General features: G+C 33.8%; 5 protein-coding genes across 13 annotated transcripts; 1 reads left to right on the top strand and 4 right to left on the bottom strand.

Moving 5' to 3' along the window:
* Positions 1-64: 64 nt before the first annotated feature.
* Positions 65-1,979, bottom strand: LOC125072846 (putative sulfiredoxin). 2 transcript variants are annotated; one of them, XM_047683567.1, is made up of 3 exons: positions 1,877-1,979; positions 1,002-1,132; positions 65-501 (listed from the first exon to the last, which is right to left on the bottom strand). In XM_047683567.1, the coding sequence occupies exons 1-3, from the start codon at positions 1,926-1,928 to the stop codon at positions 292-294; spliced, it is 393 nt and encodes a 130-aa protein (XP_047539523.1). In that variant the 5' UTR covers positions 1,929-1,979; the 3' UTR covers positions 65-291. The 2 variants fall into 2 exon arrangements, with proteins under 2 accessions (XP_047539523.1, XP_047539525.1); XM_047683569.1 differs by having other exon boundaries at positions 1,002-1,129.
* Positions 1,980-2,897: 918 nt separating this feature from the next.
* Positions 2,898-8,349, bottom strand: LOC125070865 (homeobox protein extradenticle). 4 transcript variants are annotated; one of them, XM_047680865.1, is made up of 9 exons: positions 7,899-8,348; positions 7,639-7,791; positions 6,795-6,973; positions 6,478-6,578; positions 6,131-6,281; positions 5,610-5,706; positions 5,198-5,263; positions 4,653-4,844; positions 2,898-4,328 (listed from the first exon to the last, which is right to left on the bottom strand). In XM_047680865.1, exons 1-8 carry the CDS (start codon positions 8,155-8,157, stop codon positions 4,663-4,665), a joined length of 1,188 nt encoding a protein of 395 aa, XP_047536821.1. In that variant the 5' UTR covers positions 8,158-8,348; the 3' UTR covers positions 2,898-4,328; positions 4,653-4,662. The 4 variants fall into 4 exon arrangements, with proteins under 4 accessions (XP_047536821.1, XP_047536828.1, XP_047536836.1 ...); XM_047680872.1 differs by having other exon boundaries at positions 6,795-6,955; positions 7,899-8,345; XM_047680880.1 differs by lacking the exon at positions 5,198-5,263 and having other exon boundaries at positions 7,899-8,349.
* A 364-nt stretch (positions 8,350-8,713) lies between these two features.
* On the top strand, positions 8,714-11,176 carry LOC125073722 (glycine--tRNA ligase). Its single transcript, XM_047684715.1, has one exon. It carries the CDS (start codon positions 8,830-8,832, stop codon positions 11,029-11,031), a length of 2,202 nt encoding a protein of 733 aa, XP_047540671.1. The 5' UTR covers positions 8,714-8,829; the 3' UTR covers positions 11,032-11,176.
* A 305-nt stretch (positions 11,177-11,481) lies between these two features.
* On the bottom strand, positions 11,482-14,715 carry LOC125071310 (pre-mRNA-splicing factor 38B-like). Its single transcript, XM_047681507.1, has 7 exons — positions 14,551-14,715; positions 14,355-14,483; positions 14,092-14,216; positions 13,809-13,944; positions 12,700-12,913; positions 11,947-12,117; positions 11,482-11,775 (listed from the first exon to the last, which is right to left on the bottom strand). Exons 1-7 carry the CDS (start codon positions 14,564-14,566, stop codon positions 11,562-11,564), a joined length of 1,005 nt encoding a protein of 334 aa, XP_047537463.1. The 5' UTR covers positions 14,567-14,715; the 3' UTR covers positions 11,482-11,561.
* Positions 14,716-16,570: 1,855 nt separating this feature from the next.
* On the bottom strand, positions 16,571-18,069 carry LOC125073003 (ubiquitin-like protein 5). Of its 5 annotated transcripts, none has more exons than XM_047683689.1 (3): positions 17,933-18,069; positions 17,511-17,691; positions 16,571-16,702 (listed from the first exon to the last, which is right to left on the bottom strand). In XM_047683689.1, exons 2-3 carry the CDS (start codon positions 17,686-17,688, stop codon positions 16,659-16,661), a joined length of 222 nt encoding a protein of 73 aa, XP_047539645.1. In that variant the 5' UTR covers positions 17,689-17,691; positions 17,933-18,069; the 3' UTR covers positions 16,571-16,658. The 5 variants fall into 5 exon arrangements, with proteins under 5 accessions (XP_047539645.1, XP_047539636.1, XP_047539627.1 ...); XM_047683680.1 differs by having other exon boundaries at positions 17,842-18,011; XM_047683671.1 differs by having other exon boundaries at positions 17,766-18,010.
* Between the last annotated feature and the right edge of the window lie 18 nt (positions 18,070-18,087).

The following is an 18,087-nucleotide window of genomic DNA, read 5'->3' as shown; positions in this document are numbered from 1 at the left end:
AAATAATACTGTTGAAAACTTTAAAAAAATACTTTATTTAAATAAAGTTTATGTATAATTTGTGATAAATATAAATAAATCGTTTAAAATGTATTCCACATAACGTGCGACGAAATGTTGGCTTTATATTGCTTTAAATTTTAATTTGCGATTGTGTAAGCAACAATATAATTAATATTGGCCAATGTTAAGTTTTTTACATCCATCCATCAATCTAAAATCAACTCCATACGTAGGTTATTATTTTGTGTTGGACATTTCAATATTTTTACACCAATATCTATGCCAAGGTCACTTAAGATCTGGTGTACTGCTACCTAAATAAGTTTGCAAGTCTGCGATAGTAGATTTAACTATCTTAGCTGGTATTGTGGGTCGGTTTAGTCTCTTGTACGCCGCGAAACGATGGCACCCTCCGAAACTGTAGTAGTAGTCGCCCCCCTCTCTACCCTTAATCCAGAGAATGTCTATTGGAGGAACAATACCCTGTACTTCTTCTTTCTGAAATGAATTGGTTTTGAATTAATTTAATATACTTTTGATTTAATTCTTTCGAAAGGTTAAGTACGTATAGACTAAAACATCGGCTATACATTTTTTTAAATAATATAAATATATATTTTTGTCGAATATTTGCATAATTATGCATTTTAAAATTAAGTTCTTCTGTTTTTATCTCTGCGATAATGATAGTTATCTGAATTTAAAGTTCACAAAGTGAGGAAAACATACTCAGATAAATACATAATTTGATTTGAACTGTGTATAATTATTTGTAGGCTTTCAATGATGAAATAGTCCATATAATGACAAGTCATCACTACCACTCATTGAATGTGAGAAGTTATGTCTGTCGTGCCTTTAACTATACTGGCTCCCTGACTCTTCTAACTGGAATACTTCGAGACAAAATTATTGGTCCCTATAAAGTCACCTGAAAGTCTCTATAAAGAACCAATATTAATAATTCTTAAATTCTATATAAAACAAAAATCTTTCACCTGAATAGTGTCCATAAGAGAATGCACCTTTTTTTCGTCTAACTCGGGAATGAAAGGCCTGATTATAACAGACATTGGCACATCGTGAACATCGTCTTTATATGCGCTGTGGATACTTGTCATTCTTATTACTGAAAATATATACAAGTATGTATGTATTATAATCTGGCCACGTTAACTGAATATTATGTATTCAAATGTCACAGTTAGCTCCCGAGCTTAATTTTTGTTAAAGTTTTCGTTCAAACTAATAAAAGCAGCGTGGTGGATAAGGCTCCAATTTTCACCTTGACACGAGAGATGCACTGAGCCCACCAAGACATTTATGGGATTTTACTGTATTATAAACTTTATACCTAACCTTAACTTAAAATAGTTTATTAAATGACGATTCAAAAGTGCTTGTAAAAGCCTACTTGAATAAAGTATATTTTGATTTTTATACCTAACCAGACTGAAGTGTCTCGGAAATATTTGAAACCACATATATTATATTATTAAATTAACAAACATTATTAAACGAATTTTGTTTCTTCATGATATTATTCTTTTTTTCATTTTCCGGTTCTAAATTGTGTAAAAAAAAAACTTACTCGTACCTATACCTATTTCTGTGATTAAATTATATTTGTATGAAGCTAAATAATCAAAATTCATCATAGATTAATCAACTAAAGACAAAAATATATTTTATTCATACACACAATATATTTAAATTTACTATATATTTATTACAACAATCAGGCTCTAGTAAGTCATAGAAGACGCTCAAACATTTTGTAAATATTATGCAATTTTATGTCGATTCATTCTTAGAATTACCGTGAAATATTTATAGCTCCCGTGAGCGAATGAAACAAAGTTTTCCTACTCACATTTTTTATTTACGGCTGCTGTATTAGTTAAGGTTGACAAATACCTTAACATACTTAACTGAATGCACACAAGCGTCTGACTCGACTTATGTGGCGATACTGATAAGTGATTACTGAAGTGAAACTGATGACTTCATTGGACAGTAGACTTCATTGCGATTGTAATGATGACTAACACAGTACGGTTTTCGCGGGAAATTTAATGCAACCGCAAACTTGCTAAATTCATAATGTAACTAAGTAATACAATTGATTAACTTTTCCTTTAGTATTCTAGGTCACATGCACACTCTTGAGAGCGATGAGTAAAACATCTGCGATAGAATGTCGTACATTAAGCACTGGTTTGGGCGTACTCTTGTATCTTATCATCAAAATATTTGTAGATTAAAAAAGGACTCGACTCGACATGAAATACTACCTACATGATCAGCTGAGATCGGCCAAATAAAAATTTTGACATATTTTTATCCAGCAGAGCATAGTATAGTGGAATAAGTTCTGCAAAAAAAAAGGACGGACCCCTTTACAACTTTTTATTAAACTTGCAATGTTTTTTTTTTACATCAAACCTCTTCCAATTATGCTACGATGTTGAGTTTTTCCGTATAGCTTCGATGACAATATATTTTTATGATAATATGCTACAGCATGGATACAAATATTTCTATATAAAAACTATTTTTGATTTTTTTTCTATTATTTTATTGTGGTACAGTACTTAGAACGCTGACATTGACCCATTGCATTGATATTGACCATAAATGTTATTTCAAGGTGGATGGCTTCTTTGCAGTTATAATTTTATCTCGATCTTGAGATTTCATAATATTTTATAAATGTAGGTCACATATGTACAAAAAAATGAGGTCTTTTCTACTCTTTAAAAACCTTTATCGGAATTGCAAATTACTATTATAATCCCAGTTTATGGCCATTATAAGGGTTAACATTTTGACAAACTAGCTTAAATGGTTTGTTTTGGAGGGGCATCAGGTAATATAAAAATAAAAGTCACAAATTAACTACACAAAAATGTAATTTAATCAATCTGATGGTCGCAATAACATTGAACTCGTCGTCGTATACATGTGTCCACGCCGCTGACTCTTATCGTATCACTATATCTATCGAAATCTCATTAAAATCTATTACGAAAATCGTATAAATATTTTCCGTTAGTTACATCGTAGGGACAAAGCAGCGGCGTGCTGCAGTTAGTGTTCCACTGACATTTAACTCCAATTAAATTTATCTTTTTTCGTATACTGTTTCAGATATCTTGATTTAGAACACATAGACTTATTCCTAAAAATTTTATAACCGAACTATCTCTAAGTGGAACAATCAATTTAATTTCACTCGTATAATATATTATCTGCACGCTTCGTTGATCGAGAACGACGAAATCAAATAAAAAAATAGAAACCATTAACATTAACTTATATACTAAATGAAAAAAATAAAATTTTGTGCCAGCAACATCGTTAGCACCACATAAAATAAAATATATATTTATCGTTCTGATATTCACAAAATCCGAATAGCAATGACAAAATAATACATGATTATATAAATGGATAAAATTTCTATCTGCTGATAGATCTTCGCGTGTATGGATTGTATACTGCGTGTGCGCCGACCACAACCCTCTAATAAAATTATAAAATTGCACACTATACCGGCACAGCTGAAGAAAACCGACCGACGGATACTACTCACTACAAAAACATAGTTTTAAAAAAACATAATTATGATAGGAATTTCAATCGTTCATACACCGTCCCAGATACAAAACTACAAATACTCGTGTACTAAGCATTATCTTACTTCGTTGATGCTGATTTCGAAGCAGGTGATCACGTCGTTATGTTGAACTTTAAGCACAAGTTTTGTATCTGAGTCGATTAGTGAACAAGTGTATATAAATAGTATAATTTGTAAAAAGGAACGCTTCGTTTCGCTATCGTGCGCACAGTGAGTTGTAGCGTCGCTCGACCCTCAGTCTCGCCTGCGTCGAACACTAGCCAGCAAATACCTGAACGCTTACAGATAAACATTACACTACATTATCTTAAAACTATCGTATATTTATATTCACCGTAGTGAGGATTATTTAGTGAACTTATGAACGAGATCCCTCCACTCGCTTTCGTGGTTAATACTGCCAAATAATTACTTTAGAAATCACTGGGCCAAACGAAAATAATACTTTTGAGAGCTGCCTTTATGAATTACATTAAAAAATGTTAATAAATACTGGACAATAACATAGTTAAATTGTAAATAATACAAGTTAAATTATACATTTTCGATAAAAAAAATCGCATATATTCTAAGAACAGTGTGGGATTAGTATACAACGTCCTACGAGCTAGGGCGCGGCGTTGCCGCTCGGTGCCGCATTACATTAATGGCAATTTTGTGGAAGCTGCACGATTATGCCTTGCATCTGAAAATAAATATACTTATTAAACAGAAGGTATATAACTGCAGCAGAAATTTTGTAAATATGTTCCATAGTGACTTCGTTAATTCTGAGTTGTACTTGAGTCGTATAGTTCTCAGTCGAATTTAATACTACTCGTATATAACCAGCAAATTTTAGCTCTTTCTAACACTACTATGCTACAAATTCACTGCATGTTCATGCACTTTTGTAATTACGAACCTTATGTGTGACATATTTGGATACGCATTTGGAAATGAACGAATATATGTACTATAAGATAATATCACACAATGATCGCATCGCGTATCGTAACGAGGTGCGTACCCGAGTCCGCCTAGGGCGACAGGTCCTGGTGCATGGGGTCATAGGCCATGGACGCGTCGTAGGGCGGCTGCGGTTGGTCGTACGGCGGCGCCGGCAGCGAGTAGCCCATGGAGTCCTGCGTGGGCGCCGGAGACATCATGGGCGTGGCCGTGCCCGACGCCGCCCCCATCGAGTACGGAGACGCACCCGCCGCTGCGGAACAAACAGCGCTCTGTAGCGTCGGGTCGGCGGACGCTTGGTCGAGAATTATGCTCTAGCGCCTCTTTAACTATTTATTGTTGTCCCTATTTTTTAACTAACATGACTTGTTTACTAACAATTTTAAAAAAGGAATTATTTATTAAGTTACTTTACTTTTAAACCAATACATTTTTATTTTCTAATTTAGTCTTTCGGGTCGATATCCAATTCTATCCCAGAATTCATAGATAGGGACAACGGATATGATTTAGAATATTTAAAAGCAAAGAAATTGTAACCGATAATCCAGCTGGAGCTTAATGCTCATCTAGAACGTAGAGTAGAGGGCAATATAATCTGTTTACTGTTGTATGAGGCGAGGCCGGCCGGAGAGCGCGCATCGCGCCTGCCCGCGCCCGCCCAAGACAGGTCTGTGTGCGGAAACCACGCGTACAACAAACGCTTTACTACACACCACAAGCCAGCGGACTAGCGCTCGGTATATACCTCGGGCTATTTTATCATGAGTTGTTATGTCTGCTGTGCTGGACGAGGGGAATCATTGTTTTATCATTACAGTAGAAAGGATCGTTACTTAAATATTTGATGGAATTCGTGATACCATCAGGCTGTTCTTTTTGTCAGTTTGACAATTGACCAAAATTTATTAAAATGACAGAATTGCAAGATAAAATGTGTCCAGAAATTTATAGTTTGTAATTATTCAATTAGTTAAGAATTTATCAAAAAAAGTTTAACGGTAATGTGTTTGTTTACCGGCGGCTTTCTTGGCGGCGTAGAGATTCGCCTCTTCTTGTGCCTTGCCGATGTTCTTCTTGTAGCGAATGCGCTTGTTGCCGAACCAATTGGACACCTGTAGATGGAACGATAATTTAAGAAAATATAGATTATTTCTATGCCTCTTCATTTATTTTCTGGTATTACTAATGAAACAATATCCAGAAAAATTACAACACGATATACAAAATAAATGGAATGTCACGCAAAGAGACCATGATTTGTAACTTAATGACTTAACTGCTGCCGCGTGCCCGCCCACCTAGATGACGAGTGGCCTGCGAGTACTGACTCACCCGCGGCACCGCGACTGTACCTGCGACACGGTGATGCAGCAGCGTCGCGCCAGCTCGGCCTTGACTTCCTCGCTCGGGTAGGGGTTTGCGAGGTGGGAGTAGAAGTAGTCGTTGAGCAGGTCGAGCGCGCGCTTGCTGAAGTTGCGTCGCTTGCGGCGCGCGTCGAGGAAGCTGCGGGCAGGGGGAGCGTTACCGCAGCAGTACCTGGGACACGGTGATGCCGCACTTGCGCGCCAGCTCCTCCTTGGCCTCCTCACTCGGGTAGGGGTTGGACAGGTGTGAGTAGAAATATTCATTCAGGATCTCGGATGCCTGCTTGCTGAAGTTGCGCCGTTTTCGGCGAGCGTCCAGGAAACTGCAAGCGATCATATATTTTCATTTTTGTTTGAGGCCGAGGTTGAGCTGGACACTTGATATTTAAATATAATTTTGAAGGCGGCATTATTAAGCCAATTGATCTGATGAAGGTTATAATAATGAAATTAATATAAAATATTATGAATTATTTATTATAATATGACACACTAAAAAAAAAAAACACATATACACACCGTGAACGTAGAATCATAACAGCCTCACAAGTGGACTGCTTTAACTGCATCTGGATGGAGCTGAACTTCTTATGTATGATCTGTACCATGCGCTCTATCTCCTGTTATGTTGAAATATTTTAAAAAAATGGAATATTTATGATTATTTTACAAGAAACCAAATACCAGATTAAGATCATTTTTTACATGTATACAGGAACATATCTGATTGCAGCATATTCTTTTAGTAGATATTGTCACACAATATTTGAAATGACTATGAAAAAGTACTGCAAATATTTTGTAAATTTTTACAACTATTTTGTATGTGCGCTAACCTTAGGCGTGATGGGACGCGTACGACTCTGCTCTCGAAGGAGGTTCATGACGTGAGTAGTGAACTCGTTGCAAGCATTCTCGTACTTGTCGAGCTCCTGGTGGTAGATTTGACGGATCTGCGCCAGCTTCGCACGGTAGTCGGAATGCTCGATCGCGTTATCTGCTTGGGCCACAGTGCCTTAAGTTGCAGCAAAAGGGACAAAAAGAGAACATGCAAATCTGACCCAATGCCTTGTTAGTTGTTGATTCATTAAATCAAGGCAGAGAATGCAGTTTAACTACACCATTCTACTTTAAAAACTTTTTTTCTTAGAAGGATTTTGTTATAGGCTAAGATAACTACCTAATTAAATATGAAGATAAATATTTTTTAAGGAAATATGAAAGCCCCTAAAAAATGTATTAGTTGCATAGTTATATTAAGCAGAAATATTTGTGGATAACTTTTCTACAACACAATTCATTATCGGATTATCCACAATACAATTCATTATCAGCCTACATACATCACAATGTACAAGATATTTAAGTATACCTCTATTGTATATTTACATTTGTAAATAGTGTAAGATCATATGATTTTTTTTAAATTACCCTTAGAATATCATTATTATTATGCACCATTGTTTAAATATAGATATATTGAGTCTACTTTCATTCTTATTTTATTTATTTTATTTCATTGACGATCAACATTATCTTACTCTGTTGGTATAAGATATATAAGAATAACTAAAATTGGTAATATTATTATACTAACAACCCCTTATACCAAAACATTCCATATTACACCTTTCCCAGATTCTTTTATATTCTAGTCAAAAGTAATGAATCGATAATCACCCCATTCTCCTGCTGCAGCTGAAGCAGATGCTGCTGCACCAGCTCCACCACCCTTCTCAGGACCTGCGACCCCCTCAGCTATCAGCATGTTATCTAGACGCATCAGTTGAGGATCTGGAGGCTCTTCTTCTTGGGTATTCCGGAGTGACAAAACTATGTAACATAAAAATATGTTAAGGAAAAACTGCTTCATAGATTTATGTCTTCCATATACTTAACATTTATAATATGATATCTGGTAAATACAATTTAGATCTTACCTGTTTTTTCTTTAATTTCGCATAAAACTGAAAAAAGCGCTGGCTTCATTCTGTGACAATTAAGCGTGTGTTTCCGTGCTTGTGCCTCATCCAGACTTTGATCAGTGATGTTCATTATTTGTTGTAATATTTCACCAATGTCTTGCTTACGCGCCTCACCATCACCCGTAGCAGGAGCCCCATCGCCTCCGGGAAGACCATAGCCTTGAGGTCCCATGAGACCACCGCTATGCGCCATCATTCTGTTCGGATCGTCCATTTTCTAACACTCAATACATAAATTCACCTAAAACTTACACTACATACGTATACTTGTTTGTACGTGGTATAATGTGTGTTTCACAAAATAAAAACAATTCAAAAACTACTTTAAAGCTGCGCTTGGGAAGCCTTCGCTTCTCCCTCCGTTCTTCAGGCAGTAATAAAATGGCCGACTTCTTTGTGCTGTCAAGACTAAAATATTTGCAAAAGAAAACAAATAATTAAACTATTTCCCTCACGCTTCATCTCGTAATCATATAAGCCGTGATTTAAAGAATGAAAGAGATAGTAAGTAAAATGTTGCCAAGTAAGTTGTATGGCCTATATATTACTTTACTTGTTTATAAATCGGTCGATATAAAAATATACTTTCCATATTCTTGTATACCTGACTTTTAAAAACTAGATGAATATTTACACTACTTTATTAAGCATATGAGTGAAAAGTGAATCACCTTCATATTTTTAAATACAAAATATTTCATGACCTCTGACAGATAAATATAAATAACATTTCATTTGAATGTCGTTGTCAATTATATGCCAACGTCAATTTCAAAGTTCCAACTTGATTTCGTGGATTTCGTCACCTATTACTTGTTAGGTACCACGCGAGCATTTACTTTTCACCGGGTTAATTAATTTAAAAACAAAATTATTACACATATAAATGAGACACATCTTACCCTTAGTTTATAAGTGTAGTATTATTAGTAAACCCATACCATTCGTACTTAACCACCTTAAACATACGCATAATTTCCCGCATTGGGGAAGCAATAAGGTTCATCGGAAGATCAAAATAGCAAATCCGTACAAAGATACCATCATGGCTGATCCTAAAATTGAAGAAATTCTTGCTCCGCTTCGCGCCCATGTGAAGGAACAAGGTGATTTAGTGAGAAAACTAAAGGAAGAGAAAGCTCCAGAGATTGATATTAAAAAAGCTGTTGCTGAATTAAAGTCGAGAAAGAAGGTACTAGAAGATAAGGAATTAAGTTTAACACCAGCCGAAGAATTATTTGACAGGGCAAAAATGGAAGACTTAATAAAAAGAAGATTTTTCTATGATCAATCTTTTGCTATCTATGGTGGTATTACTGGCCAATTTGACTTTGGGCCAATGGGATGTGCTCTCAAAAGCAATATGATTCAACTTTGGAGAAAGTACTTTATTCTTCAAGAGCAGATGTTAGAGGTTGACTGTTCAATTTTAACTCCTGAACCTGTACTTAAAGCCTCTGGACATGTTGAGAGATTTGCAGATCTAATGACTAAGGATGTGAAATCTGGTGAGTGCTTTAGATTAGATCACCTTATTAAAGCACACTTAGAAAAAATTAAAAGTGAGAAGAATACTAAAGCTGAGCTGAAATCTGAAATAGAGGACATTTTAGTAAAACTTGATGGTATGAATGCTGATGAAATGTCAGCTTTAATGAAAAGGTTTGACATGAAATCACCTATTAGTGGCAATGAGTTGACACCACCTATTGAATTTAACTTAATGTTCAATACACAGATTGGTCCCTCTGGTCTAGTTAAAGGTTTTCTTAGGCCAGAAACAGCACAAGGTATTTTTGTCAACTTTAAACGTCTCCTAGAATTTAATCAAGGCCGCCTACCATTTGCTGCTGCACAGATTGGCAATTCCTTCAGAAATGAAATCTCACCAAGATCTGGACTCTTAAGAGTTAGAGAGTTCACAATGTGTGAAATAGAACACTTTTGTGATTCAAAAGATCACCCTAAATTTGAATCTGTTAAAGATACTCAAATGCTACTATATTCTGCTGACAATCAGGAGCAGGGCAAAGCAGCTGAAATATTAACTATAGGTGAAGCTGTATCTAAGGGTATTGTCAACAATGAAACACTGGGGTACTTCATGGCAAGAATTCATTTATACATGCTAGCAGTCGGTATTGACCCTAAGAAGCTTAGATTCAGACAACACATGGGCAATGAAATGGCTCACTATGCCTGTGATTGCTGGGATGCTGAATGCTTGTCAAGTTATGGATGGATTGAATGTGTTGGCTGTGCAGACAGGTCGGCCTATGATCTCACCCAGCATACTAAAGCAACTGGTATCAGGTTAGCTGCAGAGAAAAAATTACCTGCACCAAAACAAATAGATATTGTGGAAGCAGTCCCCAATAAAGCTACAATTGGAAAGGAATTTAAAAAAGATGCTAAGCTCATTAATGATGCTTTAGCAGCAATGGACACTGCTGCTTTGGAACAATTAGAATCAGAGTTGGATTCTAATGGAGAATACACATTGACCACTACCAAGGGTGATTTTAAGCTTACTTCAAACCTTGTAAGTGTTAAGAAGAGTCAAAAAACTGTTCATGTGGAAGAAATCATTCCAAGCGTAATTGAACCCTCATTTGGTATTGGAAGAATTCTGTATTGTATTCTTGAGCATAATTTCAAGATGAGGGAGGGCGATGAGCAAAGAACCTATTTCTCCTTGCCCGCAACTGTAGCACCAATGAAATGTGCTGTCCTACCTTTGAGTGGCAATGTTGAGTTCCAGCCTTTTGTTAAAGAGTTATCCCAGGAATTAACTTATGTGGATGTTTCTCATAAAGTTGATGACTCATCTGGTTCTATTGGTAGGAGATACGCCAGGACAGATGAACTTGGAGTACCTTATGCTATTACTGTTGACTTTGATACTATGAAAGAACCACATACAGTCACATTAAGAGAACGAGACAGCATGGGCCAAGTCAGATTACCTTTGGTTGATGTACCAGCTGTTGTAAGAGATCTGGCAAATAGCAAAATATCTTGGGCTAATGTAGAAGACAAGTATCCCAAATTTGAACAGCAAGAAAATGTGAAAGGCGCCGCTGCGTAAAACGTGACGCAAGTTGGTGTTGGCTCAGCTGCTTGTTTTTAAATGGAATGTATTTGTTAAATACTATATTTATTGTCGCTAGATCTAAGCTTGAATTGCAAAAATAAATTTACATATTATTTATGACAATTTGTTTTATACACTACAGTACTTTTCTTATTAAATCAACCTTATTTCAACTCATCTCTATATTTTTGTATATATGTTTCAATTGTTCAATACTAATATATCGATTGTGAGAAATGTTAATTTTCTGTTCTGCTAATATTACTAGGGGACATAAATAAGTTAAAATTATACATTAATATATTGTCATTGAAAACAGTCGCAATATTTTTTTTACAATATTAAATGTATTTTTATTTAAATCATATCTGGTAACATATTGTACACTTTTACTGAAATTTTTAGCCACTCGATTAAAGTAAAATTTTTACAATAAAACTACACTTAACATTATTACTAAATTTAATTAATTGTCAAATACACAAATCGTAAACAATTATATAGGCGTTTAGGACCTTATAATATTATCTATAACGTCGATCTCTGGAGCGTGATCTCTGACGATGTCGGTCACGAGCTTTGTCTTGGTGACGATCTCTAGAACGCGATCGTTCACGATGACGATCACGATTATGGTCACGTTCACGATCGCGCCTGTCTCTGTCACGTTCACGGTCGCGGTCCCTGTCGCGTTCTCTGTCCCTCTCATCGCGCCTTGGCGGTCTGTCTTTGGCATGTCTGTAATAATTAATCATATGTATACATAACATATCTACGAAGTATGTGAAGTGGTTTAATTCTATTAATATTTAATACCATAGCATACAATATTTAATTTAAGCTATTAACTCGCTCTATTTGAAATGTTTGATACCTTTACAAAAGATATGAATCAAATTTACGATTTACCTGTCACCTTCTCCATAATCACGTCGATCGCGATCATCATGTTCACGGCGATCTGAATCCATTCGCCCCGTGTTGTAATTTGTATTGGCATTGTTGTTGCTGTTGCCGCCGCGATAGTTGGCAGCAGGCTTTGTATTTGTAGCGTTGCTCTGTCGGTTGTGCTCTGCTAATCTTTATTAGAAAATTGAATAATTAGATAAATATCTATCTACAATTTACTATTTCACAGTTACGGTTTTACGATTGATTGCGAATTACGTCGCCCTATAGTAAACATTACGTGAAACAGATTTTCACAATACGGTGGCCGCAAAATATCGAGCTACAGATTTAAAGGAGCAGTCATGATATAAATTTTGTCTCTCGACTTATTATATCGTTGCCTGTGGGGTTGTTAGATTACCAATGAAAACCAAAGCATGACAAAATAACAAATCGAAAATAAAAATAAGAGATAAAACAATATAATTATAATATTTTAATATCATTTAACTCTGAAACAAGAAAGCAAAAATTAGTTGTTATGCAAACTTTTAATATCAGTTTTAAATTGAACTTCACCTATTGTCCATGGAAACAACTTTTTGATATATTTCTGAATAGACTAAATTAAATAATTTTTAGTTAATAATTTTAAATCAAAAACTTAATATTACTTTTAATATAACAATCACATAATATAATATATCTTATTATATCAGTTTTTATTATTAAGAGATCAAGAAGTGTCTCAAATATTGTTTAAATACCTACTTCTGCTCAATTTGCTTCTGAATTGGCACAGGTATTCTCGGAAACAGTGTGCTAAACCAGTCTAGTTTGATAAGCATTTGTCGTACAATGGCACCCATAGTTGTGGAACCTCCACCGCCGGCACGGGGATCCACTTCTTCCTCATCATCTAAGTAGTCTGCATACCAGTCAAAGAGGTCTGCTGGGGGCTGGGTATACCGAATATACATAAATCCTGATGACAATAACAATAGCTTAAGTTATACACACTTAATAGAATTGAAATAAAAATCGTTTTTGTCTGAAATATATAAGAACATAATTGTGAACTCTGAAAAATAACTTAGTTTATATATTATGCATTTTACGTAGAAAGTAAATCAAAAAATTATATTTCACATTTGCAATGAATACTTGAGTACCTCATGTACTACTTGAGTAACTTATAAGGCTATGAGATGTTCAGTAGACCTTTTAAAAACCAACAATTTTCTAGAACATAGTTTCACAGTGTACAAAAACAATATACAAAGTACATACCTTCCTCATTTAACAAACATCTATTAGACAAAAAAATATCAAAATCCATCAAGTGGAGGAAGAAGAAAAAAACAGATATACATGTAAACACAGAAAGTTACTTTGTTTTATACTTTTACAGAAGCATAAAACTATACATGAATAAACATCTGGTTTAAGTCCTTAGGCTTTTTTAAATTTTTTAAAGACCTATTAGTAAATATTGTATATATGTATTATAAGCATGAAAAATACTGTTGTGAAAATGGCATAGAGTAGCTATTGCATTTATTGAAATTTCCCATTGAAATAGAACATATAATTATGAAAGAACGTAGATATGGTCAGATTAAACATTTGTCACCCAGGCTTTGTCATGGGGTCAATAACCCCTTTTTGAACTTCCCTAAATAATTTTTTTTAATTTTGGCTTTGACTACTTTACATAGTTTAAAACCATCTCCCATGGATTATAAAATTGTCAACATAATTTTATTCCCTATGATGAAAAAGTTCCAAAGCAGTTAGGACACTGGTATACAAATCAATTCATAAGTATTGTCAAACAACATCAGTGGTCATAATTAAATATTTTTGCTCATCATACCTACCAAGTGCTCTGATGTATGGTGAATCGGTGTGTTGCAGTAAGCCGTTAACTTGTTTTCGTGTCAGCCTCAGGGTGTATAACTTGTACAGTAAGCAAAATGCAGTGGACACAATGCCACCTGCACCAACACCTCTGACCTATGTTAAATATCAAAGAATTAAAACAACATTAAATTTGATAAAATTGCAATACATTCTCAAAGTTACTGAGAAAACTGAAATGAAACTAATTATTATTAATAAAATAGTAGCTTTATCAAATCACTGTTTTAATAACATACTCACGCCGCCACACATGCCAGTTTGACCCGCCGTCTTGCGACTTCCGCGCTCCCACGGCTCCAAGTGCTTCACTTGATAGTAGATCTCATCAACAACTTCATGATATGTCTTCAACTTGAACAGATGCACTGGAGACAATAGCATACTTTAATTTATTGTTTAACAATATTAAAATAATGACGACGATGTAAAAGGAAAGAAAGGATGTAAATTAAGGAAATGATTGTGATCCATACTCCTTGGTGTTGTTTTGTTTGCTTACCTACCTTTGAAGTAGCTAGAACCTTGAATATTCGCTAATATTAAAGGGTTCAGATTCATAGTTTGTTCATTACCCCATATTGGTAATACGTTATGCTGCTTGCTTGTCTTTACGGGTTTTTGTTGATTGTATTCTGAAAATGCAAATTGTTAATAAAAAATTGTCGACTCGCATAAACGAAAGCATCAGACGAAACATACCTTCAACTTCAGACATTTTAACTATAACTAAATTACTAATACTTATCGTATAAACTGAGATGAAAACTATGTCACAATTGAAAGCGCTATGGTAAGCTTTATAATGTTTTGCCTCCAAAAGAACCCAACCAAGTTACGTTAACGTGCAACAAATAGCTTTCATGACGTGCATAGTGAGTGACGATTTATTGCAAGTGTTGCCCTATTTTTACTAAACAAATTTCTATTCTACTGAAAACCTACCATTGTATGAATTAAATAAACTTATTAATTAATGTAACGTCAACAATTCTGTTTTTGAATCTAAGAAATTCATTTTTAATTAATACTAAATGCGTATATATACATTACTTATATTTAAAAGATATGATTTTTCGATTATTACGAAATTCTCTTGAACCCTATAAAGAATTCAATTTCGAATTCAGAGCAGAATTATTATAGACTATAGTGACTATTATTAATATTAAAGTGATTTGATATTGTTAACTTTATTTTTGTCTGTGATAATCTCATCACAAGATAATCGTTAGAATACCGGCTCTTACCTTGGTTTTTTCGAATTGTTAAATCGATGTAAAGTGAAGTAACGTCCCATAGTTGGGCAAAGGCTTCCTCTTCCTTTTCAGAAGAAGGTTTGGAGCTTACTCCACAATATTGCTTCTATGGGGGATAGATTCTCATTATCGATATTATTATATATTTTCTTTCACCGCCAAACACAAGATGTAATACATACAAAATTAGTTTTAGATTTAGTCGTTAGGTATTAAAAATCTTAAAAACGTATCTTATATAACCTTCCTTCGAGTACAAGCTTGCTTCTTTAAATTCAGTTGTTTGGTTTAGCCGTGAAAGAGCAAAAACTTAGTACAAATTTAATACAGTGGTGGTTACCCTGGTTTTGAACTCAGAATCATTGGTTAAGATTCACGTCTTGTAACACTGGGCCATCTACTTAAGTCGACTTTAGTTCACCCACGCTTAAAAAATAGTGTATGTGCACAAAAAAACCCAAAGGAAATTATATAGTATAACTATAGAAATGTATATTAAACGTTAGAAGCAGACCCAGCGGGTTGACTTTTGACTTACGGTTGATCAGTTGGAAGCACGGAAATGTAACTGTGTAAGCAAATATTGGCTGCTATTGAGATTTTTTCAAAGATAAAATACAATAGCTTTTATAGGGCCAACCCGTTATTATTATTAATATAAATCACAGTATACCTACACTTATGCTTAAAAGCTAATTAGCGTACCTAATTGCTTAAACCAGTAGCGTAAATGTATTAAGGAGCATCGACTTTTCCACATTTGTATAGGCAAGTCGAAATTATTTCTACAGCTGAATTTGCATTTGCTACCGATGCCCTATGAATAAGAACCTGAATGAGATGGAACATTCTCAAAATTAATCTAAAATTACAGTTATCGATCGAACGTGATAATGTGAAATATGTATTTTTCGAGTTCCGAAAAATACATATTTCTTTTACGAAGATGATCGAAGGGGAATACAATTTTACCAGATAAGCTGTTATGTTATGTTATTATTTAAGCACTGACATGCTTAAATAATAACATAACATATATGAGTGTGTGTATGGAATATGGATGTATGTTCATCGACATTAATTATTATCTTTTAATAAATATCAGTAACAAGTTATAACCAAAATTCTACACTAACAAATAAGCAATGTCTACTGGCCAAAGAAGTACTAAAAACTAAATTGAACTGGGACAGGCTGACCACGCGCGCCTAAGTTCAATAAGGTCGCATCCTATTCTTATTGCGCGGATTATATCAAATTGATATGTAGGGAGCTACATATGATAGAGATATGTATGTATTTTATGCTTTCAATAAATCATAATTATAAAACAATATTCACCAGCTTTCAAGCAATAATACAAATATTATTTTAACATATTTTAAATGTGCAATTATGATTGTGATTAAAATAATGAAAAGTCTGTTTATAATATATTCCTAATGTAGGTAATTAAGAGACAATTATTTAAATCATTATTTTTTATTTACACATACTTATCAATACATCAATAATTATTACTTATAAAAAAAACATTAAAAACTATTTTCATTACTGATAATATAATTCCAAATTCATGCCATCATGTATTTCATCTGAAAAATGTGCTAAGAAAATTAACATTTGAATATCTTACATAATACTTCATAAAAAATTTCAACTGTAACCTGGATGGATAGCATTATTCTGTTAACATTCATAAGTATTCAGTTGTTTGATGGGTCATATTAAGGCAGCACTTGATACGATAGATGGATGGATTAGCATAATATATCATTTTTTAAATTTCAAATTTTATTTAGGAATGTTTATGTCACTATTTTCCTTTTTAAAAAAAAGGATTCATAGTCAAAACCGTACAACTAAAATATATTTTGTGACAAAATGATATATTACCAAATGAATTGTCTATTCAACTGAATATACTATTATGTAGAATTATTTAAGATAATAATAAAACCAAGTTATCTTTTGGTTTTGTAATTATGTTAAGCAATTCATGAATTTCATAATTAAATATAATGATAATTTTTAAATGTTGTCATTCAATACAATTTAAAATTAACTAATTCATTATAGCATTTTTTTTCAACCTTCTTCACTAGCAAGTCAATAAATTCTGGTGAACACTCAAGGAGATAATAAAAATAATATTTACAAGGTATTCTACCTTATGATTTAAATTATATGCTTAAAAATGATTACCATTAACAGTAAATCTATACAAACTCAACTGCTTAGAACTCTTTGTAAAGACATGGACTCCAAACCAATTATTAAAAAATAAACAAGTAGAGCCTTCTCAGTGAAATGTAGTGTAGTACCTACAATTTTGCCTTATTCTAATCCACAACCTACAGCTTGAAAACAGTGCATATAATTATATTAAAATAAAAAGGATACAATCTGACAGTTTGATGTGGTCCTTGAAAACTGTGTACCATTTCTTCAAGACAATTTTATCGTATCTGGTACCCGTTTGTGCCGCTATAAGTTTCTTCAAATCGCCTACAGTGTCATCAGGGTTACATTTGACTCTTACTTTTTTGCCTAAACGATCGTTACACGTAACTTCCAACATTTTCTGAAATAAATTTAGGTTATATATTTGTAATACACAATAATATTGTATTTAAACAATCGAAAGTATTAACTAACTAAATAACTGAGAAGTACGATTTTATGAATTGAATTTTATAAAAAGAAGCTTTTGTACTTAGAAAGTATTTCTAACTGTTTTTGCTTGCCTCTTTGATGATTCGATGATAAACAATTAATAAACTGAACACTATAATATCAATACTAAAATAATATCACTTCCTAACCCAAAGCAAAGAGTTTAAAACAGTAAAAGCACTTCTCCAAGTATCTACAACTTGTCAGTTGTCACTTGAGTACTTGACAGTAAAAATAAAATCCATAGAGTCTATTAAAATAGGCAAAATGATTATTGAAGTAAATGAGTGATGAAGGATATGGA

The sequence above is a fragment of the Vanessa atalanta genome, chromosome 2 (genome assembly GCF_905147765.1).
Source record: "Vanessa atalanta chromosome 2, ilVanAtal1.2, whole genome shotgun sequence".
In the NCBI taxonomy this organism is placed as follows: domain Eukaryota; kingdom Metazoa; phylum Arthropoda; class Insecta; order Lepidoptera; family Nymphalidae; genus Vanessa; species Vanessa atalanta.
The sequence above is the reverse complement of the archived record's forward strand: the minus strand, read 5'-3'. Positions and strand labels throughout refer to the sequence as shown.